The sequence below is a fragment of the Protopterus annectens genome, chromosome 8.part0 (genome assembly GCF_019279795.1).
Source record: "Protopterus annectens isolate FY-2018-M chromosome 8.part0, PAN1.0, whole genome shotgun sequence".
Classification (NCBI taxonomy): Eukaryota; Metazoa; Chordata; order Ceratodontiformes; family Protopteridae; genus Protopterus; species Protopterus annectens.
The window spans coordinates 877,791,089-877,818,701 of NC_056741.1; the positions used below are offsets into that span (position 1 = coordinate 877,791,089).

The 27,613-nt window shown below is 41.1% G+C and overlaps 1 protein-coding gene across 1 annotated transcript in view; it reads right to left on the reverse strand.

The window, feature by feature from the left end:
* LOC122808357 (mitochondrial import inner membrane translocase subunit Tim17-B-like) overlaps positions 1 to 27,613 on the reverse strand; it is a 269,238-nt gene that overhangs the window by 46,064 nt on the left and 195,561 nt on the right. Inside the window, exon 5 of the mRNA XM_044079323.1 lies at positions 2,420 to 2,530. Coding sequence (XP_043935258.1) covers positions 2,420 to 2,530 — 111 coding nt within the window. The remainder of the gene's footprint in view (positions 1 to 2,419; positions 2,531 to 27,613) is intronic.

The window sequence follows — 27,613 nt, forward strand, 5'->3', positions numbered from 1 at the left end:
AACAATGAAGCAAAGCTATAAGCGGCTTCTTATGTATATGCATGACTGCTTATATGTATATACATATAAAATCCACAGAAACTTGGAAGCCGTAGCATAAATTTAAAGGTTGTAGGTGCCCCTTTTCACGCAAATGCCAACAGTCTGTATCAAACTGCAGTTTCTGATGACTGTAAAAAGTTATAACTTGATATATTTTGCCAGGAAAAACTAAGCCAAGCTGTAAAACAGCTTCTTAAATATATACACACATCTCCTTCTATGTATATACATAACTATTCTATGAAATCCATAGAGTTGTGTATTCTTAGAACTTATATCACAAATTTCAAGGCGGTGGATACCACTTTTCTGAAGAGCGCCAACAGTCTGTATTGAACCACAGCTTTTAATAACCGTAAATGGGATAAGGAATAAACCATAATACAAACTCAGCCTTCGAACACAAAAAAAAAGTCCAGCAATCACTTCCACAGATAACATAACAACATACAGTTACCAATAAATTGGAATCATGTCCCATGGAAAATTATGGCACATTCCTGAATATAAATCCTTTCGAGACCCAATAGTCACTTTGTAAAACATTTCACCAAATATCAAAAATCTTGAACTCCAGACAGCATTCAAGCCCCAAAATCTTTCACACATGAAAATATGCTAACATCAATGGTAAAGCAGTTAGACAATGATGTTCCATTATGAAGCAAAAATAGCCGAAAATATAAATTCCAAAGAAAGCTGAACACAGAAGGAACTACAGACCTATCAGTCGAACAACCCTAATATACAAAGCCATGGAACAAAGTATCATGGAAATGATACACAAGAACATTGGCAACCTGCAGATGCTAGACCCATTCCAATCAGTCTTTGATAAGGGAAGTTCATGCCTACTTAACTTGGTAGATTTCTTTGAGGGGGTCCACAGAGGCAACAGACGAGGGTAAAACAGTACATACTGTGCATCATGACCTAGCCAAGGCATTTGATACAATACCCTACTGAGCTAGGCATAAATCCCTACAGAATTTGCTGGATTGCCAGCTGGCTCACAGACAAGACCCAAAAAGTCAGGATTGGCGAGACCACCTCCAGCAAGAGACTGGTCACCAGTGCAGTACCTCAAGACTACATGCTGGGCCCATTCTAGTTTGATATCAGCTTTTCAGAACGCAAAGCTGGGCCCATTCCAGTTTGACTTCAACTTTTCAGAACTCAAAGCTAATGTTAAAGGCCTCTGGCTCATCAGATTAGCGGATGAATGTAAACTGGGATCTATTATATATTCTCCAAAGATACCAACATCTTGCAAGAGGGTTTAATGCAGACAAATGACAGGTGCCAAAGCCATCCAAAAATGAATTGTATTGCTCTTTTGGAAACGGATAAAACATCCCCAAGTGTTGATCCAGTAGGATCTGGGAAAATATGTAGACAGCAATCTGGCTTTTGACTAACATATGCCAACACATAGCTAAGGTAGTAAGAAAATCATTCTATGTCGGCTAACTTAGTAAGAGTATGGCATCCAGGTCCAGACACCTGCAACAGCTGGGACACTCAGATTTCTCATCAGGAGAATTCTGGACATGAAGACCCTGTCCTACAATGGCTGACTAATGGTTCTGCCTCTGTATTCTGTGTCCTACAAGCTACTGAAAGATGATCTTTGTCTAGCTTACAGGGCTTCCTCAGATCCAGTCCTGATGGATATGTTGCACATGCACAAAACAAACAAACAGCATCAGAAACACTAGATCCAGGGATCTGAATTACTCTTGTGACAAACAGAATGTGCTGTAGAGAGATGCATGTCCCAAAGTATCCTCACACTATGGAACAGGCTTCCCATCCATGTAAAACAGAGTTCATCCCTGACCTTTTTCGGATGAAACCTTGACAACTAGATGGGAAATTGTAAATTTATCCCTGGTCTGGCCCCCCCATGTCATTATGGACAGAGGCTGACAATAAGAAAAGTATTATCCTAACTAACACTCCTACAAATCCTTAGTTACTTCCCTACTAACATGCCCCCTTTCCCAACTAGATGCCCATGATACTCAGGAGCGAAATGGTTTGGGGTGTGCAGCTAGGATTGTAAGGGCCCGAGTGGTCGTTAGATTTATAGGTTGTTACTAGGCTAACAGTTCACAGCCTTAATCCTCTGCTCTGCCAGAATTGCACATTTCTTGTGCATTTCTGCATATGTTTTTGCTTTAGTTCACTTTCATGGCATCCATCCATCTATATTCATTGTTAAGGATACTGCAGCATACCCTTAAGAAATGTAAAACACAAAAGGCCTGTGTGCAGGGATGGTTATGGCTACATTTGTGTTAAGGCAAGGAAAATCTTTAATTATTCTGATACTGTGACTGCTGAGGTAAGTCGAGAATAAAACTATATTACTTACGGTTCTGAAACTGCTGTGCTGTGTATCTTGTTAGAAGAATCCCTACACCTTCAATTAATGCTAGCAAAATGCCTCCCATCATGGCTGAGCCGACCATGGCTAGCGGTCCACCTAACAAGGAAATAGTGAAAGAAACGTGCATTACTATACTTGTACCAAAAAAGACAATATATGCACATGTTCCTCTAATGTCATCCAGAGAGTCATATCAACCAGAACTGACTTGTATCAAGTCAGTCTTCTTTTCCCAAATGAGTGAAAACATACATCTACTAAGATTCTGAAGAACCTGCTCAGTTCAAATTAAAATCAACATTATTGACTCATCTGACTTCCCATTCTGAGATTAGCCCCTGCAGTAAACATTATTTTCAATGAAACAATTCTTGCTCCTCTAGGTTCTTATGCTCTTCACTTCAGCACAAAAGATGCAACAGCTGCAGAAATGTCCCAAAATGGATTTTAACAGAAAATTCAATTAAGAATTTGCCTGCTGCTTCAGATTTTAAACTGAGAACAGCACGCAATCAAAATAACATATCGTGAGAAGTTGTTCACCACTAAGGACTACTATTCTGTGAAGTGCTGATGGGACTCACCAGTATAATTGTGAGTGGCAGAAGCTACTCAGCTGGGGGCCTTCAACAACACTGCTACTTCACATGAAGCCATCTTAAAACTGAAGACAGAATGGAAAAGTTAAAACTAACACAAACCACAGAGCTGAAATTATGAAGCTGTAACAAAGCTTCCCTTGCTTAAATGTACTGGCCTAAAAATGGAACTCGTTCTCCAATATACAAGTTATATGACCACTGAAAAATAAATTAACTCTGTTAATCTTACTTCCTGCTGCAAGAAACTAATGAGTTGTCTGATATACATACCTCAGCATTACGCCATTTTACTTTAAACGACTTAAGTGCATCTCTACACACAACAAAGCTTTCTGTGATAAATTGACATCTTGTTAATTTCCACCATGTATAGACATATTAGTCTCCCACAGGCTTAAGAAATACTTACTGGATAAGACTTGTTAAATTCAAAACCTTTCTTCAGGATACAAGCCCTATTAATATCTACTTTGGCCACAAAGGTGCATCTGCATTATCTATTATTATGCTTATATCTACATTTTGCTTACTACTACTGCGCTGATTTCCTTAATGAGAACATAGAGATTAATTACCGTTTCAACTCCTGCTTACACTAGATGGTCAACACGAAATTACTGCCAAGCAATGCTATATAAATGCAATGCTGATGAAACTTTATTACAGACAGGCAGGAGGATTTATAAATGTGATACATCACCTGCACACCAAAGAGGAACGTGCCCTCATGCGGCATAGCAGGCAATGTGCACAATTCATGAACACTGGTGCATATTATGATACGAGGATTACATGGACAAGAATCATGCACAGCAACAAATGCGTACCACAGAAAGAGGGCTACTTAATAAAAGGAATGCAGATCATCACCTCACATAAAACTGATGGAGAGGAAAATTACTAGTGAAAACGTCATCATGTAAACAGCACTTAAAACCGCTACCATGCACCTCTACTATGGAGACATGCATGAACATACACTCACAGTCACCACAGGGCTGTAAACCTTAAGCATGTGCAATTTCTTTCTCATAGCAGAGTTTGCCAATGTTAACGAATGGCAGAAAAATGTGAACAGTCACGCAGGAGCTATTTACTTAACAGTATACTTTTTCAGAAAATTCTAAATATATAAAATAAAACAAGAATGATTAACACCATCACATACAGTTCAGTATACAGCTTTGTACAATATAAAAGGAAACTTTCTGGCCTGGCATCCTTAATTTCCAAGGGTATGCCACCTCATAACATGGATGAAGGGCCATGCTTGATGGCAGGAGAAGCAACTAGTTTCCACCACTTAGTTCCATCAATAGCCCATAGCATCAGATGCTGGTGAATGCCTAGGGAGGATGTAGAAGGGTGGCTCACAGTAAATATACTACAGGGAAGGGAAAATCATGTCTTGCCCACTTTAAAGGCATTTCCCCCTTAGGATGTGATGGGTTGTAGTTATGGCAGTGTGCAAACCATTATACTTTGTGCCAGGAGATTAAGGTCATGACAAAGAAGACAAACACCACAAAACAACTGTAGTGTAGCTCCTCCAAAGTGTTATGGACACCACTTCCCATCCTCATCTAGCTGTTCAACGTAGTTCTATGCATCCATAATGTTAAGCAGAAGTTTAAGGTGGGCACGGTGGCAGCACAGAGGCCTCACACTGGGGTGCACATCATCCTGCACTATCACAATCTCCTTCTAACTTCACAAAGTCCTTTAGCTCTCTCCTCATCAGCATGATCTGAAAAGACAGCATGACTGATGACAAACAAGTGGACAAGCAATACTTGCATGGATGTGGTTAGCTTATACCACATAGGTTGGTACTAGGCTATCGGCCCTAGGGCCTATACAAGCCTAGCCATAACAATTCCCTGGCTATGTCTTCCCACGTTATTTACTTCCCTGGACCCCTGTCTAGCAGGGCGATTGACATGATCCCCGGGGTGAATTTCCTTTCTCCCATCAAATCATCAAGGTTCCTTTTAAAAAGGGCCAAAGAGGCGCTCTGCTTGACATGTATGGGCAGTCTATTCCAGAGTCTGGGGAGTCTCTGGGTCAGGAACCTATCCCTCCAGCATGTTTTGTTTATTGTGATGACAAGATTTAGATCCCTGGAGCGTGTGGCTCTGAGGGATTGGGATTTCTTTAAGTGTAGCATGTCCAACAACTCTGGGTTTGACATGGCCTTATATGTTAAGCAGAGATCGCCTCGGAGTGGACTATATGTGACAGAGTATAGCTGGAGTTTTTTAAGGTGGTCAGCATAGGGCATCTGCTTTAGGCCTGTGATTCTTTTAGTGAGGTATTTCTGCAGCCTTTCCAGTTGTTGCAGATGTCTTGAGACCAAATGGGGTGTTGTATTCTATAATGGGTCTAATGAGGGATGAGTACAGTGGGACAATGACCTCCTTTTTTGTGGATGAAAAGCCCTTAGTGATGAGGTGTGCCACATAGGATTTCCTGACTGTTGTGGCGATGTGGTTATTAAAGGTGAGACCACTGTGCATGTGTCCCTAAGTCTCTTATCACACTTTCAGTGTTTAGTGTACTGCCACCTATGTGATAATTCACAGGTACATGTTTTTTCCCCAAAGGGGATAACTATACATTTCTTGGCATTGAGCTTGAGCCCATGGCTCTGGCACCAAGCATCTGTTTTTGTAAGGCCCTTTTGTAGAGTATTATCTACATCATTTGGGGATTCAATAATGGCTCCCAGTTTGCAGTCATCTGCGAACTTTGTTAGCCAGAGTCCCTTAGTGTTGGCCTGTACTTCAGAGAAGTAGATGCCAAACAAGAGAGGCCCCAGGACTGAACCCTGAGGTACTCCACTTGTCTGGAGCTGGATTTGGAATCAGCTACTTTTACAGTGTGGGTTCTGTCAGTAAGCCAGTTGGCAACCCATCGAGTGATGTAGGGATTAATGCCCAGCTTAGTAAGTTTATCTATGATTCCAGAGTGGGGGATGGAGTCAAAGGCTTTGGTGAGGTCCAGATAGGCTGTGTGGACTGCCTTACCCTCGTCCACAGCTCTGGAGACTGATTTGATGAAGTCAATAAGGTTCAGGAGACAAGATCGGCCCTTCACGAACCCAAACTGGGTGGGGTCCAGTGTTTGAAGGTTGCCAATGTCTTTGTTTATACGTTCCATGATAATATGTTCCATGGCCTTGCAAATCAGACTTTTAGACTGATGGGGCAGTTGTTCCAGGGATCCAACGGGGATCCCCCCTTGTGGAGTGGGATAACTTCAGCTGTGCACCACTCAGTGGGCATGAAGCCTGAGGTGAGGGTATGATTAAACATGACACTTAGGTGAGGTGCCAGTTCATTTTGTAGTTCATGCACTACACAGCCCGGAATATCATCTGGTCAAATGGATGCTGTATTCTTAGCTTTGGAGAGTGCGTTTTTTTACCTGTGTGGCTTTTATTACTGGAATTTGGCAATCTTCCAGTATTGAGATGAGCCATTTAGGGGGTGAGAGGGGGGTGAAGCTGGCACTGAATTGATCTGCTAGTACATTGGCAATATCCTTGGGATCAGTATATTTAATGCCATTCTGTTGTAGCTCAGAGCAGAATGGAGTATTGCCATTTAGATTCTTGACATAGTTATAGAATGCCTTGTGGTTGTCTTTGGAATCTTTGGCAATTTTATTTTTGTAACTAGCTTTGGAGGATTTTATGAGGGATCTCAGCTTCTTACTGAGGCTGGTAAGGGAGTTTTTTGCATCCTGGGATTTTCCTCTTTCTGCAACAGTTTTTTCCTTTTGTTGTAAAGTTTGTTTATGGCAGAGGACCATCAGATTGGCTTCCTATTTTGGAGGAGAGCATCTTGGTTCTATTTGGGATGGCACGATTCATGCATGAGTGGATGTGCTCGTATAGTGCCTTAGTGTAGGACTCAGCAGTCGAACTTTCAGTTCCCGTCTGCATGGGTGTCATGAAGTCTGTAACTTCTGACTTGAGTAGCATGGAGTTGGCCTTGGAGAAGTTTATTATGGAGGTTTCCTTACTGGGGGGTGGGGGTGGGATGTGGATGTTAAGGGTGATTAGCTTATGGTCTGACCTGACCAACGAGGGGGTGACCATAGGTGTGGAGCATCGATTTCCCATGTTGGTAATGACCAGGTCTAGGATAATGAAGCCCCTGGTGGGACTATGGATTAGTTGATTCAGGGCATTAGAATTTATGAATTCCAAGAACCACTTGGGCAAAGGTGCTGGTGCAGGAGTAGTTTTCCCAGTTAATGGCAGGGTAGTTGAAATCACCCAATATTAGGGTGTTTGGTTGTATATTAATAGTTTCCAGTATGTTTAGAAAGGTATAGTGAGAATCTTGGGGCATGGTGGGGGATCTGTAGCAAGCTACAAATTGGATTGCAGTCTTACCTAGTGTTAGTTGCACCTGGAGAATTTCAGACGCATTGTGTTGGGCAACTAACCTGGTGGTGTGAATATCCTTGGTGAATATGGACACTCCTCCACCTTTAGTGTTTCGATCCTGGTTTGGTAGCAGAAAAGTGTGGTAAGACTTGAAGCCTGGTATTGCAGGGATGCTCTCTGGAGCCTTGAACCAGGTCTCAGTTACTGCACAGATATCTATGTTCTCCATTTTTAGGAGTGCCTCGAGAGAGTGCATTTTGAGGTTTAAACTTCTAGCACTGAGTAGCATTACCTTCAGATTTTGCAAGCTTGTACCGGTTACGGTGGTGGTTTTGTCCTTTAACTTTGCCTACAAAAGGCACTATATGGGTGGCAAAAGCCTTAGCCAGTAACCTGAATCCCAGGGTGCACATGTATGTACAACATTCAGTATGAGCTTCACCTCTGCATAAGCTGTCATGTAACTATACATATATATATATATATATATATATATATATATATATATATATATATATACACACACATATATACATACACACACACACACACACACACACACACACACACACACACACACACACACACGTGGTTTGATACAACTCCTCATATTTACAAGTGGTATATCCCTATAGGGTGACCCACTTTTATAGTAATCTTCAGAACTTTTATACATGTACATTACTCACAGTGGCACTGTCGTCACGCATTGCTCCCACATCAGGATCATCAAGTCTACTGCAACAAGAAAGTACGTTTGTCCACGTAAACTTATCATAACTGTAGATGTTATAATAGATCACTGTTGCAGTAGCCTAAGCTACTTGGGTCCTACTTCTAATGACAGCCAGCTTTTCAAACTAACAGCACCCTCCATTTGCACCAAATCTCAGGAACTTGAGGGAAGCACCACAAAGACAGTTGGACAGCAAAAAGCATCAGAGCATTTTTTGCTTAGGAAGGGAGGCAAGAGCCTTGAAATAACAATGCTGGGAAACAAACCCAACAATGAACTATATACAAAAGGGTGTACACTTCCACAGCCTGCCAAACTAAAATGAAAAAAGGTCAAAATAAGGAGGCTGGAGAAAGGGGTGGCTATGGCAAAAGTGATTGATTAGAACATCTGCTGTTATGGTAAATCATCTTACACAACTGTACTATGTTCAATATACAGATCACTGTTGCAATAGTCTAATCTATCCAGGTAGATAGCCATATTTTAGAAAACAAAAATGGGGAGGCCAATAAGAAAGATTCCAAGAACTCCTGGACAATGGTCCTAGCAAAGCCTGTTCTTGACACAGAAAAGGAGTTAAGTTTGTAATGTTTTGTAAATATGTAAGAGGACCACACTGCTATCTCTAGATTACAGTCTACCCCTTTCCAGAAATCAGCAGAAGTCACAGTCCTTGTGGAAGGGGTGCTAACCCTGCCTGGAAATCGTTCATTACAGTGACTTCAACAAAAAGTAAAAGTAACAGTACAAGACAACTACCTGGGTAAAGTCTGTTTTGACACTGGTTGTACTTTCCTCTCACTTTTACAAGAGACAAACAGCTGTCATCTTTCTTGAATGCTCAAGTTTTGTTTAGGTAGTACTGGAGATTTTGTTTACGTGGTACTGGAGATTTTGTTTAGGTAGTACTGGAGATTTTGTTTAGGTAGTACTGGAGATGCCTGTGGACATCCAGAATGAGAATAATCTTTTCTCCTTTATTCTTGGGTTCAGGAAAGAAGACATGGAGCTGAACAGTCAGGCTTAAAGTAAATTAAGACCACTTGGGCATAAAATAAAAAATAAACTTTGCCTTTGTGAAAAATGATGTAGAACTGACTTCACCATAAGCACTGGTAACTCGTACTCTCCTAGCAATGAATAAATCAATCTTCAGTGCTAAGAACTTCAAATCAGCCTGATGCGTTGGTGCACAGAAACATTAATCTTTTCAAGCACAAAGTTAAAGCCCAAGGAGAAGCCACCTGTTTCTTAGGTGGGCAGATATGCTACACCACTTTCATAAACTGTTTAACTTCAGCATGGTTAGCAAGGGGGAAGATAAAAGGCAGACAAGCAGAAAGTACAGTTGTGTACACTTACCATAAATGTTGATGTTTGAGTGTATTCACTGTTGCAGTCATCACATTTGGGTTATCTGCCTGCAGGTAGCCCTCAGCCAGCCTGAATACCAGAGTCTTCAGAATTCTGCGTCGGATGCTGTCGCTCCTTCCATGACAGCAGGTTGTCAGGGGTATAAAACATGCAGCAGATGCCATTACATCAGTTTTTCTTGCCCCAGATGTCAGGTGCCCCCACAATAGGAAGCAATTGTATGGCATGGAAAACCCCCAGCAAAGAGCAAATACCCATGATATAATATATGCCAAATAAGGAGGAAAGGTAAAAGTCAAGAGAAGTCAGGGGACTGAAGGGAGGATAACCAGGACTGCAACAATGAATACACTCGAACATCTACATTTATGATAAGTGTACAAAACTGTACTATGTTCTTCATGTTTCACTGTTGCAGTCATCACATTTGGGTCGATTCCCAAAGCTAAGGAAGGGTGGAGGTAGTTAAAGAGCATTATGGCTAGCAATAAGGCCCTGTAAGACTGCTGTGGCAAATCCAACTCTGGATTTAGAAAAGATAGGCAGGTCGTAATGCTTGGTGAAAGTATGTACAGAGCTCCAGGTTGCAGCTTCCAGGATGTCCCTGGTAGGGACTCCTCTGAGAAATGCAGATAGAGGTAGATGCAGCCCTGGTGGAATATGTTCTTATCCCCTGTGGGGTAGGTTTTCCATGATGTTTGTAGCAGAAATGGATGCAATGTGCTATCCATCTGGAAATGGTTTGTTTCGAAATGGCCTTCCCCCTGTCCCAGCAGCAAAGCTAACTAGCAGCTGGTCAGATTTTCTGAGAGGCTTAGTCCTGTCCAAATAGAATCTAAGCTGCCTGTGTAGGTCCAGAGAATGCTGTATCCTTTCCCCTTTATTCTGAGGATTAGGGAAAAAAGTAGGCAAATGAATGGACTGGTTTAGAGCCACACTAGACACCACCTTGGGCATAAAGGATGGATTAGTCCTGAGGGAAACCCTGTCCGCATGGAAGATAATGAAGGGTTCCACTGCCATGAGGGCCTGCAGTTCAGACACTCTTCTTGCTGAAGTGATGGCTAAAAGTAAAGCTGTTTTCCTCAATGCTGCTGTAGCAGCTGGTTCAAAGGGGGGGGGGTTGAGTTTTCCCAATACAAAGTTAAGGTCTCAGGCAGGAGTAGGAGCTCTCCTGGCGGGGGGTCTTAAATTTCAGCCCCTCTAAGGAATTGTTTTAGCAGGGGATGAGAGAAGAGGGGTGGGGCTCAGTATTATAATGTGCTGATATGGCAGAGGCATGAATCTTAATTGAAGAGAAAGATAGGCCCTTGTGGAGCATTTCTGTTAAATAATCTAGAATATTAGGTAAGCTGGGCAACATTGTGCCCATCCCCTGAGCCTGGCTCCAGGAACAGTATCTTTTCCACTTTTCTGAATAGGATTTTCTGGTACTAGGCCTCCTTGCCTCAAGAATGACATCCAGCACCTGCTTACTGAGGGCTGCTGGAGGTGAGCTCAGGGAATTAGCCTGGCTGCAAAGTTCAGGGTTTGAAGCTGAGGGTGCAGAATCTGGCCCACCTGCTAGGACAGCAGGGAAATGGTCTGAGGCAGGTGCCAAGGTTGTAGCACTGTCAGACTGCACAAAAGGGGGTACCAGTGCTGGCGTGGCCAGTCTGGTTAAATCAGTATTGTCCTTGGCTTGTCCTGTTTGATCTTTAGTAGAACCTTCAAGAGGAGAAGCAGAGGGGGGAAGGCATAAACTGAGAGGCTTTCCCAGGAAAAGGACAGAGCATCCCACTTTCCAAGCTTGACTGTGGGGAGTTCTGGTGCAGAATTTGATCAATTGGTAGAAACTGAGAGGCTTTCCCAGGAAAAGGACAGAGCATCCCACTTTCCAAGCTTGACTGTGGGGAGTTCTGGTGCAGAATTTGATCAATTGGTAGTTCTGAGGGGAGGCAAACAGGTCTACCTCTGGTGTCCCCCATTTTTTCCTCAAGAGCTTGAATATTTTGGGTTCCAGTTTCCATTCATGTGGGTCCATGAGATTTCTGCTCAAGTCTGTCAGTGAATTTAGTTTGCCTGACAGGAATTGAGCTTGTAGGTTCACTTGGTAGCTCAAGGATGTGTTCCAGAGAGCCATGGCTAGTCTGCAGAGTGGGTAGAAATGGGTTCCCCCCCTGCTTATGTACCACATAACTGTGGTGTTGTCTGTCTTTACCAATAGTTGTCCTGGAAGAATAAGGTCTTTGAAGGCTGTCAGAGCATTCTGTACAGTTAACATTTCTTTTTGATTGATATGCAGATGCATCTGTTTTGGGTTCCATTTGCTCTGGATGCACTGCCCTGCCATTTGAACCCCCCATGCATAGTCTGATGCGTCTGTTAGGGTTTGGGCGACAGGGGGTAGAGTGAAAGGGAGTCCCTTGTTGTGGTTGCAGGCCTCTGCCCACCAAAGGAACTTTGCCCTTAGACAAGGAATGATAGGAATCATTGTTTCCAGGTCCTGAGAATGTTGACACCATAGACTTTTTAGACACCATTGAAGTTTCCTCATATGCAGTCTTGCATATGGAATTAACAGAATGTAAGAGGCCATGAACCCCATGGCTTGCAGGATTTTCCTTGCAGATAGCTGGTTTTTTGTGGCCAGTAGGTTGTTGTCAAATGAACTAGTTTCTCTGGAGTGAGGAACGCCATCTGGGAAGTTGTATTCAAGCTTGCTCCCAGGAATACAATCTGTTGGCTGGGTATTAGGTGTGATTTCTCGTCGATGGTGTACCCCAGTGAAGTTAGAAGTCTCTTTACAAATGCCAGGTGTTGTAATAGCAAGTCCTGACTCTCTGCCTGAATCAGGCAATCGTCCAAGTATGGGTAAATCTGAATATTTCTCTGCCTGCAAAATGCAATGGCTGGAGCTAGGCACTTTGTGAATACCCTGGGCGCAGTAGATAAGCCAAAGGGAAGTGCAGAGAACTGATAGTGCATGGAGCCTGCCCTGAAGCCTAGGTATTTTCTGCAGGATTCCCTTATTGGGATGTGCAGGTAAGCTTCTTTTAAGTTTAGAGTTGCCAGCCAGGTATCCTTGGCTAGCATAGGAAGAAGCTGTTGAAGAGTTAACATTTTGAATTTTGCAACCACCAGAAAGGTGTTGAGAATAGAAAGGTCCAGTATAGGATGCCAGGAGTTTTCTTTTCTGGGAACCAGGAACAGTCTTGAATAAAAACCTTGTCCCCTTTGTTTTGCTGGGACAGGTTGAATAGACGCGATACTGAGGAGAGAGAGAACTTGCTTTTGGGCCTCTGCCCACCGATTTGGGGGGAGGTCTGGCCATCCACTTGGGGTTGGGAGTGAGTGGAAGTGGAATCTGTATCCTAGGGAAACTGTTTAAAACCCATTTGTCTTGGGTAATGAGTTCCCAGTATTTTGCATGCAGGATGATCTTTCCTCCTAAGGGAGCAAGTAGTTGAGCAAGATTTGGAAGAGTTAAGGATAAGTCATTGTGCCATTTTTCCATAGGGGGTGGCTTACTACTCTCTGCTTTGGAAGTGGGGGCCCCCACTGCTTAGATCTGTGCATAGCCTGAGATTGAAGTCTTCGTGGTCTGCTGCTCCTGGGTTTGGACTGAGAAGTCCTGGAAGGGACTGGAAAAGACCAGTTCTTTGAAGGCCAATTCCTACTGAATCTAGGTGGCTGTACTTGTAAGAAATCTTTAACAGTTTGTATAGATTTAGCTTTTTCCTCCATTCTTTTGAGGACTACTTCTGCTTTGTTGCCAGAAAGGCGATCTTGGTTTAAGGGAGCATCCAGTAATTTAGCTTTAACATGACCTGGCAAGTTTTGTTCCTTAAGCCAAGCATGCCTTCTAAGTACAGACCCAGTGACAGCAGCCCTGCAAGATGCTTCTAAAGCATCAAAACCACATTGAAAAGTATGTTTACCTACTTGGTCAGCAGAATGCATTAACTCTTGTAAATCTTTGTGTTCAGCACAGTCAGGAATCAACATCATTTTCTGTTTAATTAATCCCATAATATGCTGCTGATACTTTAACATATGAAACTGGCAATTTAAAGCCCTAATGGCCAAAGTAGCAGAAGTATATACCTTCTTACCCCATCTGTCTAAAAGCTCTAGAATTCCTATCAGAAGGGGTAGGATTTTTGGCAGTAGTAGCCTTAATGCTTTTTGGTCCTTGGGAAATGGTCTTTGGATCCGCAGTAGGATTCTTGAAAAGGAATTTGTGAGAGTCAGGTACTCTGTAGTACCTGTCAGGTTTCCTGGGAGCTGGAGGCAAAGTGTCTGGGGTAAGGCTGGATTCCAAGAAAACATCATCTACAATCCCCAGAGCAGGAGGGATAGCTAGAGGCCTGTGTTGAGGCAGGTTTAAAAATTCCCCAAGTCTCTTTTTGGACTGAGAATAGTCCTGGCTTTTCCCAGCGGAAATGCTCCCTAAGGGTATGCAAGATTTTACCAAAAGAAAAAACTTCTAGAGGGGAAGCAGAGGGAATGGAATCCTCTGCATCAAAATCCTCATAAGTAGATAATAGTAAATCCTGGTAGTCAGAAGGAACAGAGATATCAGATTCCCGATCAGAAGAATCAGAAGGAAAATCAGTTCTAGGTCTCTTAGAGGGGGAAGGCTGGCTTCCCCCAATTCAGGTAATAAGGTTATCAGCCATTCTAATTTGTTTTTGAGGCATATGGGCCTGAGAATGCGCATTGGTCGTCAGTTTTCTAGGTTTAGTGCGAGCTTTAGGCCTGAGGAATTTGGTATTCTTAGCTTGAAACAAAGTCGTCTGTTTAATATGAAAATCGGTAGGCCTGAATACACCCTCAGAAGCTGGTGCCTGCACAGCGGCTCTGGATCCGCAGGTTTCATAGTCGAAGAAGCATCTTGCGGCATACCAGACTCTGAATGGGTCTCGGTAAAGGCCTGCAAATCTATAGTAGCGGGTATCAGGGGCTGTGAAAGCGCCTCACTGAGTACCGGCAGACTGGTGACTAGCTTAATGGAAGCACTGTTGGCAGTTTTGGACCTAAGCGGTCTGTCCATGTCTTTATCCTTATGTTTCTTAGGAAGATCTGTAGTCGGATGGCTTAAAGTCATTTTGGAGTACAGAGATCGAGAACTAAAGTATTTAGCTACAAAAATAGCCAGACGACGAATAGTTTGGGCGTTGAACAAGGCACAAAACTGACAGCAAGGGACGTAGTGGGTTGGGCCTAAACAAGTGACGCAGTAAGAATGAAAATCTCTATGAGGTATTTGCTTTCCACAGGCAAGACATTTGTTAATTTTTTCTGACATTGGTTAGAGCAAGGAAAAAGGATCACAAACAGCGTACTTATCTTTTTGAAGATTTCAGGTCAAACTCGAAAACGAAAATTTCAGGAGTCAGCCGACCGGCACTTGCGAACTGCTTCTGCTTCGGGCATCACACAGCAAGAAAGACTGATGTAACGACATCAGCTGCATGTTTTATACCCCTGACGACCTGACATCATGGAAGGAGCGACAGCATCCGACTCAGAAATCCGAACACTGGTATTCAGGCTGGCTGAGGGCTACCTGCAGGTGGATAACCCAAATGTGATGACTGCAACAGTGAAATACGAAGAACATCTGGCAGACAGTGCACCTAGTCAGAGGAGAAAGGCCAGCAGACAGTAACTTGCACAAATAATCAAGAACCAGAGGTATCCGGGCCTGGAAAGGGTCCTCGTTCTTCTACTGGCACCACCTACAAAATCTTTTGCATGTGCACATATATGATTTCACAGTAGCAGGATTTTTTGCCTAGTTTAGTACCCATTGCACATCCTCAAAATAAAAATGACTTAAAAGGTTTAAAAATTCTATCATCCAGACAGTTGAGTTTTCAATTTGGGGTGAATCAACAACCTCAGTCTTATGTGAATAAATCCAGTCTGAAGTTAAGCTTCTGGGAATTGCCCTTGGCGTGACTGAAAAGAAGGGAGAACCACTGTTGCCTGGGCTAAACAAGAGTAACCCCCACAATTTTTGGTGGGAGTTCTTCTGGACATTCAAAAGAATCCTGAATAGCAGTGGGAAGGCTGGAAAAACAGACAAGAACATTCTTGTCCATGGAAATGAGAAAAACATCAATTTTCCAGGCCTGTTAACAAGGAGTTCTGGGGCAGAAGTTCTTTAGCTGTCTGTTCTGAACCAAAGGAAACAGATCCACTTGAAGGCTTATACAGGTAGCTCAATACCTGGCAGACATCAGGGTGAACATTCCATATATGGGGTGTCTGTCTTGTTCCTGTTAAACTTGTTTGCAATCATGTTTGCTCTGACAGAATGCATGAAGTGTTTAGACTCAAATGAGCAGAGTTGTTTTTTCCCAGGCTATCACAGCAAGTGTGCAAAGAAGGTAAGAGCTAGTAATCACTTGTTAGTTTATATGCCACATTAACTGTGGTGCTGTTTGTGAAAACCTGCAGAGGTCCTGGGGACTAGACATAAATTAAGGCTTTTCAAGCATGATCATCGCCAATATCTCTGTGACATTATCCGTCTTGGATTCTACAGAGCTTACACTTTTAACCCTTTGGAAAATACACCCATGCCAGGTCTGATGCATCTGTAGTAACAGGAAGTAGGAAGGGGCTGGACGAGAGAATGAAATATGTGGATTGCAAAAAAAAAAAACTGGTTGACCCACTACAGAATCTCCCTCTTTGGAAATCCAGGAGCTGGAATATGAAAAGACAAAGGTGTAGTTGCCAATTCCAGACTTAACTGGGGTATCAATATATTTTACTCATCTGAAGTCAGGCCAGGGGAAGCTTAAGAATTAAAAACACAGTCCTGGTCCAGGATGAATTATGAAGAACCCTAAAGGGTATACAAAAATAAAGAAATTTAATAGCCACTAAAATAACTAGTTAAGAGCTTTTGCCTGCACCACATCGGACATCATCAGAACGAGTTTGAAAACATAAAAAGTGTTTAAATAAGTCTATCCATGTAATCACAAACATCCAGCAGACACAATTCATATTATAAATATTCATCTAATTCACCTTAAAAGACTTTAGAAACACAGTTGAAACTTTAAAAGCATCACATAAGAAATAAAACTAAGAGAGTCAATCAATTATTTGGAAATTATAATAGTCATAACTTGGCGGCACGCAATTTTAAGACACCACTTAATGAAATGTTATCATTCAGACCTGGGTGTATACCAGCATTTAAGCAAATCTGCCATAATAATTTCCTATACTTCAATCCGAGTTCCCACGGCTGTGCGTTTATCCCACATATTTGTGGTTACTATTTTTTTGTTGCAAGTTTGTCTCCCTTTCATTTGCGGTTTTTGGTTTTACTGGGAGAACGCCATGTCATCACAGGAATTATTTATGGGTGACTGTATTAACAAACCTTAGATGAACAAAGGACGGGACATACCAAGTTCTGTATACGTGAACAAACAGATGTTTGAGTCATTAAATGGATAGTTGACCCAACTTTTGCAACTTCTCACACTTATGGCAAGTTGTGCAGTTAACAAGCAATTTGAGACATTTTCGAATAATGCTGTACATTCTGATATGAATTTGAAAGACAATTTCCACCCTGTTGGAATGGTATCTTTCTGACCTTTTACAATGAACTCCCATACCCATGGCTCACGGCTTACAAATGTAACTTCAGTGAATAAGAACGATGGAAGGCCAGGTACGGAAGGAGATGCACAAGGTTTGATTTTTCATTTTGGCTCAGAAACACTGGGTGCAGATTTGACCACAATGAAACTCATGGAACAGTAAGTGTAGCATTTGATAAATAAAGCTTTCAAAAGAACCTGAGCAAATGCAAATCTTTATTTAAGAGAATGTATTTTAAGGAAGTCCCCCAAGGGACTTAGGGTTTGCAAATACCAAACGGAGTGGCAAGTAATCCCAAACTGTACCAAGAATTGTTGAACATTTTTGATGACTGTGGGTACTGGATTATGGACGTTTTAGGTTTAATGAAAAAAGTGAACAATAGATATAATGGTACCATAAGTTCTTGCTGAAATGTTCTCAGGTCATTGTTACTAATTCTGTCTCCTCCCTGTGCTTTGTTTAGATCCAGTTTGTGCAGTTCTTCAATATAATCTATTTTAATTCCAGTATCTGGGGTTATCTGGATGTCACTAGGACAATTCATCACCCCTTTTGTGAAGCCAAACTCTTTTGCATAAGATTTTGTAAACTTATCTATAATCTGTTGTGTCTGAAAATAAATTTTAGAATCTGCACACAGTTGATCAATTTATGTGTCTTTACTCCTTCCCACATCTTATGTATCTATAAAAAATATCTTTATATAAATTTTCTTCAAAATTTTCTTGATCTAGTCTCACATTATGCTTAATCCGTATGTTCAGCTTGTTGATTTCAGTTTTCAAAGTTGTAATTTGACCTCTCTTCCATTTCTTATATTTTTTGTCTCTCACCTTAATCAGATATCTTGTTCTTATGGAAATATATCCCCCTGATGTTAAATTTTTTTTGACTTTTTGCACTCAAACAATTTCTCTTTCAAAACATTCAAAATTCCATCTGCATTTTTTTCCACTGAACACCTCACTCCAGTTAGTTTTACAAAGTGACATTTTTACTTCCATATAATATGTAATTAACCTTCTGTGCATTGGTTTAGATTTCCGTTTGGCAGAATTATCTAGCAACAAATTAACATTTATAACCCCATGATCACTGCACATCAATGGTGGTGCAACTTGAAGTAACAGTAATATTTTTAGGAACACAAAACGTCTAGTATGTTCGGTCCCCCCGGTAGTTTTTTTTTACAATCTGAAGCAATTGTTGTTCCTGAATATACGTTGTGAATAATTTCCTTACTAACATTGTTGAATCAATATTATTCCAGTCTGTTTCTGGTAAATTTAAGTCCCCAAATAATATTCTTCTTTCTTACTGTGTTTCATGTAAGAAATGTATGAATCCCTCTAGGTCATCTGCACTTGACTTTGATGGTCTATACACTCCTACAATCGTTTTATGCTCCAGGGTTGTCTTTATTGTCACATATAGTACTGGTGTTATCACTGAACATGTAATAATCACAGGTCTCATAATTATCTTTAACTCCCTACCTTAACACCTCCACTTGATTTTCTGTTAGAATGTCTGTTACAGTAAAAACATTTATACCCTGACAGAACTGGTTTCCCGTCATTGGTCTTTAACCATGTTTCACAAACAACAACATCAATCTTGTGGGAACATAGCAAATTTTCCAGCAAAAAAAACTTTATTATTAATGCTCTTAACAACCAGAGATGCAACAAATGCTGCCATCTGTGAAATGTTAAATGTTTGACCTGGCAAAAATCCTGCCTAGTATTTGTCAAACACTGCAAAACATCTGCCGCAAAAATTCTCATCCCTGATCTTGACAAATGCACGCCATCCTGTCTGAACATGTGTGCCCAAAAGTAGGCTTGGATGCTCTATACATTTCAATTTTTAATAGGACATTTTTACCATGTAGGTATTTACCCCAAAAATCTTTTCATTCACAGTAACCTGACTATCGTTTCTATAGGTCATTTGTGAAAAATACGTCCTAACACCAGTACAAGCTATACTATCTAAGGGAGCTGTTAGTTTCCTACTAACAGTCCGAGAATCCTTGTGGATGACATAACTTTTACCAACATGAATAAAAATGGATTTGTACTTCCTTACATTAAGGGGTTCCAAGACTTGTCTCATCTTCCATTTTTGCTCTTGGCAAGCATAACACTATTTGATGTTCCTCATCTTCTCTACAGATATAAGTATCAGTTCCTCTAATAACCGAATCTCCAATTACAAGAATATCTTTGCAGGCCAGCTCTGAAGAATCTTCATCTTCTTATACAGTAATATCTGCTCTATCAATTGTTACGAAGGATAGACCTATATCACTATTAGTCTTATTAATCCCACTGTTTTCATTGTGCATTAAATTCTCATTCAGATGGTATTGTAAATCCACAGCTTGAGCCATGTAGTAAACATCTGTCTTTCTCTTTTTTTCTTACAGTAATGTTCTTCAATCCTTCCACGTTCAGTTTTGATTTCTTCCTTTTCACCTGCCCCTTGCCTCTTTTTTTTCTACCTTCTCTGTTGGAAAAATAATGCCCTTTTCTGTAGACTGAAGGTTTTCTGATAGAAAAATATCATCACTCTCTGTAACCAGAGTGTTACATAACAAAGCAGTGCCCTTTTACTACAAATTATCTTTCCTTTGCAGTCATTAGTCAGTTTCTTTTTCTTCCTTATTTGTTGAGAACTTCTTCCTTTCTTTCCTTCTAAACAAACTGGATCCTCAGATTGCTGAAATACTTGCGTCCAGAATTCCAAAGTTGTCAGCGGCATCATCTTGTTTCACAGGGGTTGAATGATCTTTGCAGAAAATAGATGCATCACTTCCTAAATGTGTTCTATTTGTTCTATGCCTAACATTATTTCATCAGTCCAATCATTAATGTATGAAACAGTTCTCTAAGCTATGCAAATTGCACAAGTACAATCATCATCATCAAGGCAAGATTTATTTCTAACAATGGTAAGTAAATCATACAACTTTTGACATAAGGAACACAAATCACCAGTGTTATCAGCTGTTACCTTTAAATATGCACAGCATTTATTACACTGTACAAGATATTTGTGCAATAGCAAATCGTTAGCTGCATACTCATTTAAGGAATCCAAATTCAGCTTCAAGTGAATAAAATATTGTAAAAGAAAAGAATAATCAAAATCAGTAACCACAGAATTCAAGGAGAACTTAAACTTCTGTGACAAAAAAAATCACACCAGCAATACACAACTAAATAATAAAGTAAGTACAGTAAAATATATACATACACATACTTGTACAGCATACTGTAAGACTGATGTATTATTACAGGATTTATTCGACCAAGATATTACTGATATTAAATTATACAATTTTTTGAAAGTTGAACATCCTGTAATACCCACTATTTTCAGCATCCCTAAAATACAAAAAGACATGGGACCCACCCCCCACTATGACCTATAATGGCCAATACAGGAATCCAAATCCCATTCATTAACAGTGTTTGTCGATGGTAAATTTAACTGGTTTCCTAACCAGTTTCCTTTCATTTTGAATGATTCTAGGGATTTTCTGGGGTGCACTAAAAACTGAATACTATAAACATTACTGGTTGCAGTTGACATGGTTGATTTGTTTTCATGCACCCCACATTCAACTGGTGTTAACTGGCTTAGGCAGGCATGCTATGCCAGTGACTTTTTATCCAACCATGAAACCATTATGTTGGGAGATTTCATGGAGGTTTTTTTTGGATAGTAATTATATATTTTTTTTAAGGAGAATATTATAAACAGGAAACTGGTGTAGAAATAAGGGTTGCTTGCACCCCCACATATGCAAATATAGTATTAGGTCAATGGGAACAAAATTGAGTTTTTAAGTCAAGTTTTATGCAATATAATTGTGTACTTTTGTTTCCTGGATGCTACATTTCTTATTTGGAAAGGAAACCCTGGACAGTTGAATGAATTTAATGCCTTTCTGAATTCAAGCAGAGATTTTTAAGATTTACTTCTTCATATTCAATACAGGCTATTAACTACTTAGACATGTTGATCACAAGGACTGCATAAATAAGAGGTTTCCATCTAGAATATACAGGGAACCAACCTAATCAAACATTTTTTGCACTTTTCAAGTAAGTGCTGAGGATAGTCCTGGCATTCCCAATGAAAATGCTCTCAAGGTATGCAAGGTTTCACCAAAAGCAAAATCCTCTGGAGGAGAGGCAGAGGGAATGTATTCCTCTGCATCTGAACCCTCATAGGTAGATAAGGGTATGTCCTGGTAATAAGAAGGGTCAGAGTCATCGGACTCCTGGTCTGTAGAATCAGAAGGAAATTCAATACTTTGTCTTTTAGCAGGGGAAGGCTGGCTTCCCCTAATTAGAGTAATAAGGTCTTCAGCCATTCTAAGCATTTGTTTTTGTGGCATGGGAGCTTGAGCATGTGCTCTGGACGTCTGTTTTCTAGATGTAGTGCAAACTCAGGCCCGAGAAACTTGGTAGTTTTAGTTAAAACGAAGTTGTCGGTTTAATACGAATATCGGTAGGTCGGAATACACCCTCAAAAGCCAGTGCCTGCACAGCAGCTCCAGACCCATCCAAGGTAGAGACATCCACAGGTTCCACAGTCAAAAAAGCATCTCGCGGCATACCGGACTTAAAATGGGTCTCTGCAGAGGCCTGCGAATCTGTAGAAATGGGTATCAGGGGCTGCAAAGGCGCATCACTTGAGTACTGGCGGACTGGCAACTAGATTAACGAAAGCACAGTCGGCAGTTTTTGACCTATGCGGCCTGTCTCTGTCTTTGCGCTTTTTTGGAAGGTTGGTAGTCGGATGGCTTACCGAAGCCATTCTGGAATACAGAGAATGAGAGCGAAAGAATTTAGCTACAAAAATAGCCCGACAATGAATGGTTCGAGTGTTAAACAAGGCACAAAACCGACAGCAAGGGATGTCGTGGTCTTGGCCTAAACAGGTGACGCAGTAAGAATGAAAATCTCTATGAGGTATTTGCTTTCCACAGGCAAGGCTATTGTTAACTTTTTCTGACATCGGTTAGAGCAAGAAAAAAGAATCCCCAACGGGGTACAGTTTGAAACTCTAAAAATGAAAATTTCAGGTAGCAGCTGACCAGCACTTGTGAACCGCTTCTGCTTCGGGCTCCTTCTCGGCAAGAAATACTGATGTAATGGCATCGGCTGCATGTTTTATACCCCTGACGACCTGACATAATGGAAGAGGTGGCAGCATCCAATGCAAAAATCCCAAGATTCTGGTATTCGGGCCGGCTGAGGGCTACCTGCAGGCAGATAACTCAAGTGTGATAACTGCAACAGTGAAACATGAAGGACATCCACAGCACCCAAAGGAAACTCACACGAATCCAGACAGGACAAGCAGACTCTGCACAGAAGGCATCTCAGCTGAGAATCAAACCAGAGAACTTCTTGCATTGAGGCAACAATGCTAACCACTGCACCGCCCAAAAAAATATTAAAGAAAAAAAGTACTTTCTGGTGTTCTACACCAAGAGGACCAGGGGTGAAGATGAGTTGTCTGAGGAACTACAGGCCACATCAGAGTCCCCACCAATGGCTGAGGTACAACAGGAGCTGGCCTGGTGGGCAAGACTGCCAGACAAGGTACATTGTTCTTGCAGACAATGGAAGGTAAAAACATGGAGACTGGTGGATGCCATATTGGCAAGCTGAGAATGAGACCTTGAAATAAGGTAGTGGAGCCTGGACTAGTCAGTAAAAGGTCGAGAACAAATGGTTCTGAGGTAAGTAAACCAGTGACAGTAGTAATAAATCCAAAAACGATAGCCAGCAAGAGACAACCAGTTAGCTCAAAGTAATAATCCAGTCTTTGTCGTAAAAAATAAAATAATTCTTTTATTATGTGCACAGGTTAGCGCTTTCACCAAAAGCTTCTTCAGACCTTAAAAAGGCCTCCTTAGGAGGAGGGCAAGATAGTCTACAAACAAAGGCTGGCTATCGTTTTTGGATTTATTACTACTTGTTTTCCAGACAGCAGAGAGGCATTTACTCCTGTGGGTGTGTTAGTATTAACTGTTAAGTTTGTCTTTAAACCACTGACAGTAGTTTGCCCCAAAAACACAAACATGCAAAATCTAACTAAAATTTTAGTAAACAATAAATAAACAAACGTCTGCTATGCAAAAAAAAAAAGACAAAAAAAGTTTTTCACAAAAAATATTTTTATTAGAAGGTTTTCCCCAAGTCGGTACTCAGCTGCCCAGCCTTGAGGAATTTCTAGCCAAATGACAGATCTATGGGGACCACCGAAGATGAGCATTTCTGCAGCAAAAAAAGCTCTGAAGCCTTTTGAGCTCCGACCTTCTTATGAAGCTCCCCTAAAGTTCCTGACAGTTGAAAAGTGTGGAAGGCACCCTTAAGCTTTGAAAAGTTTGCCAGTCACTAAGGGTAGGACCCACACCGCTTAGACTACTGCAACAGTGATCTATATACTGAGCATTACATGATAATGCCATTTAACCACACGCTGTGGTGAAACATGGCCACCAAGCTTAAAAAGCTTAAAAATTATGTAATGTTGCTGCAGGACATCTTCTTCTGACCTGACTGAACCTTTACAGTCACAGAACTTGTCAAGGAAATAAATATGACAACTTATTACAAACTGCTCCTTATTTCTGTGGACGGTAATATCAGCCGACAATGTGACATTACCTTTCCACGTTATTAGCAGTGATCATCCTTCTGGAAGTTCAGTGTCCCTCCAACACACAGAACCAAGAAAATGTGCCCCCAAAAGTGTGTTGCCCTCCCTCCCAATGCAGGCACTCAGCCTTTGGCTTACTGCTGTCATCTGACAAATGTTAACGGCAGACAGAACATGCTAATACAAACACAAAACATGACTGGACACAATTTTCAATAGTATCCAATTGCTTGTTAGGCCTGTGAGCATACTACTAGATTCTAATGTCATGATGTGAATGGTCTACATCATATGATTCAATGCATGGTTTTCAAATTTTGTATACACTGGACTATGTATCATGTCTTGCAAAAACCACATACTACACTCAAATGAACCAAAATGCAACAAAAAGCCAGGACCTCCAAATAAAACACTTTATTCTCTCTGACGTCTCGGCAGAAAATGGCTTCTAGGAGTATAGCTAAAACATATGTCTTATATACATTTAAAATTAACACCATCAAACAATTATTCAATCAAAAAATTAAAAGACCATGTTCTTTAAAGTAACACTTCCCAATTAAATTCCACATTCATTCCCTTGGGAACCAAAGTGTCAAATTTCAATATATAAATAGCTTCTTTAAAAAAAGAGGAGAGTCTAAAAGGGCTTTCCAAAATAAGGGTATTTGAACACATTTGTGATACTGATAATAAAAAAGAACAAAGTTCAGTGGCACAACATTTTTCAAAAGCACATGGGGGTTCTGTTAGGATCTACAAGCCACAATTTTGGAAAAGGTGGATAAAATTCATCTTGGGGAAGGTAGTGGAAAAAATAAACTTTTTAAATAAACTATTTATATATAGAAATTTGACACTTTGGTTCCAAGAGAATGAATGTGGAATTTAATTGGCAAGTGTTACTTTAAAGAACATGGTCTTTTAATTTTTTGATTGAATAATTGTTTGATGGTGTTAATTTAAGTGTATAAAAGACATGTGTTTTAGTTGTTAAAGTATGTACTCCTAGAAGGTATTTTCTGCCGAGACGTCAGAGAGAGAATAAAGTGTTTTATTTGGAGGTCCTGGCCTTTTGTTGTTTTTTTGGTTATGTATCATGTCTTACCTACATACTACACAGTGTGCTGCTTGGCCCAAGAGCAATTTGTGAAAATTAATGCTGCACTAGACAGATTACGTACAAATCTGGATCATGAGCAGTTTAGATTTTGTTAGCATGCTGGTACACCACTGACAGGCTTTGTGGACAGTTGTTGAGACTCATTACTGGCATTATGTTTGTTGTAATGAATCCAGTGGATGATATGTACTTGGTAAGGAATAAAAATGTAAAGAACCGTGTATCCCTCATTCTGCACTTAGGATTGTCATTTGCTTTGTACCTTTTTCCCATGTGCTTTTTTGTTACCTAGTGATTAATAGTAGCAATAATGCAGACATATTATGGATATGCAATTGCCATGATCTGAAATGAATTGTGTAGGTAATATCCAACATACAAGTTAGGCTTGTGGAAACCTTGACTGGTGGTCTACCTTAGGTTACATGCATCACAATGACTGGGTGCAAGAGGAAAGTCAATTTTACGGGAGAGGAGGAACTGGTCATGAATGCCTTAAATGCACATACTCAAGGAACATGGTGACAACATGGGGCGCGGGCAGCATAGGTGTGTGGTCGTCCATATAAATGCCGTCAATCAGCACAAACTACAGTTTTGTACCTACCATAAATGTAGATGTCCGATAGGTATGCAACTGCAGTCCTAACATATGGGTTGTCCTGCCTCAGGCAGCCCTTCGGTCGGCCGGATTCCAAAGTCTGGGTCCGGCGTCAGCTGATGTCGCCCTTTCCCCGAAGTCAGAGCTCCTGGGGTATAAAAGTGTCAGCCGACGCCATCTTCTTCAGTGTTTCTTGCCCCAGATGCCAGGTGCCCTCTAAGAAAGGCTATATTTTGAAAATAGAGAAAAAATTCCAGACAAATACAACAACATAAAAACAAATGCACCATAAAAGATTACCCCAGGTAGCTAAAATGAGGAGTAGAAACCCAAAAGAATAGCACAGAGGGGTAGGTGGGAGGGGAAAACCTGACTGCAGTTGCATACCTATCGGACATCTACATTTATGGTAGGTACAAAACTGTACTATGTCCTTCAAGGATGCAACTGCAGTCCTAACATATGGGTTGAATACCATAGCCAACCTGGGGGTGGTAGGCACTAAGACAAGGATGGTGTAGCTAAAATGCCCTGCAGGACTGCAGAAACAAACCCTGCTCTGGATCTGGAATATAAAGGCAGGTTGTAATGTTTGGAAAATGTATGCACGGAGCTCCATGTAGCAGCTTCTAAAATGTCCTTTGTTGCCACTCCTCTTAAAAAGGCTGTGGAGGTGGATGTAGCTCTGGTGGAATGTGGCTTGATATCAGCTGGTACAGTTTTTCCATGAAAAGAGTAGCAGAATCGAATGCAATTTCCAATCCATTTAGAAATTGTCTGTTTGGAAATTGCTTTTCCCTGCAATCCAGCAGCGCAAGCTACAAAGAGCTGGTCAGATTATCTGAAAGACTTTGTTCTGTCCAAGTAGTAGCGCAACTGTCTGTGTATGTCCAAGGTGTGCAGAAGTCTCTCTCCTTTATTTTGAGGATTGGGAAAGAAGGTAGGCAGGTGAATAGCTTGATTCAGGGACACCCTGGATACCACCTTTGGCATGAATGACGGATTGGTTCTCAAAGAAACTCTGTCCTGATGAAAAATGAGAAATGGTTGTATTGCCATAACTCTTCTTGCTGAGGTTACTGCCAGAAGGAAAGCTGTCTTCCAAGACAGAAATTTCAACTCTGAAGATGCTGCTGGTTCAAAGGGAGGAAGAGTTAATTTTTCCAGCATGAAGTTGAGGTCCCATGCAGGCACTGGTGGTTTCCTTGGAGGGTTGATGTTCTTTATACCTCTTAGAAACTGTCTTAGCAATGGGTGAGAAAATACAGGCGGATCAGTGTTATATTTGGCAGATATTGCTGAAGTATGTATCTTTATGGAAGAATATGAAAGGCCATTGTGGAGCATTTCAGCCAAATATTCTAGGATCTGTGGAATGCTCATCACTGATGGGTCTAGACCCTTTTTGCTGTTCCAGATAAGAAATCTCTTCCATTTTGCTGAGTATGTTTTTCTAGTGGAAGGTCTGCGCGCCTCCAGGATGATATCTTTTACCCTTTTGGAAAGAGTATCCTGAGGAATAGTCATGGTATCTTCCAAGCTGTCAGCTTCAATGTTTTCAAGCTGGGGTGTAGTGTCCTGTAATTGCGCTGTGTCAGAAGAAGTGGCCTTTGAGGAAGGAGCCACGGATTGGTGTGTGTCAAGCTCCGTAGCAGTGGGTACCAGTGTTGTCTTGGCCAGTCTGGAGCTATCAGTATGACTTTCGGTTGCTCTGTCTTGATCTTTAGTAACACTTTGGTCATCAAAGGAAGAGGTGGGAAGGCATATAGTGTTAGAGAGTTCCAACTGAAGGAGAGAGCGTCCACCTTCCATGCTTGAGGATGGTATGTCCTTGTGCAAAACTTTTTCAGATGGTGATTGAGGTGGGAGGCAAAAAGATCTATGTCCGGCCTTCCCCATGCTTGAGTTATTTGTAAGAAAATGTCTGGATGCAACATCCATTCGTGTGGATCCATGATGTTTCTGCTTAGGCTGTCCGCCAGAACATTGTCCTTCCCTGGTACAAACTAGGATTGTAGCTCTATTTTCAATTGT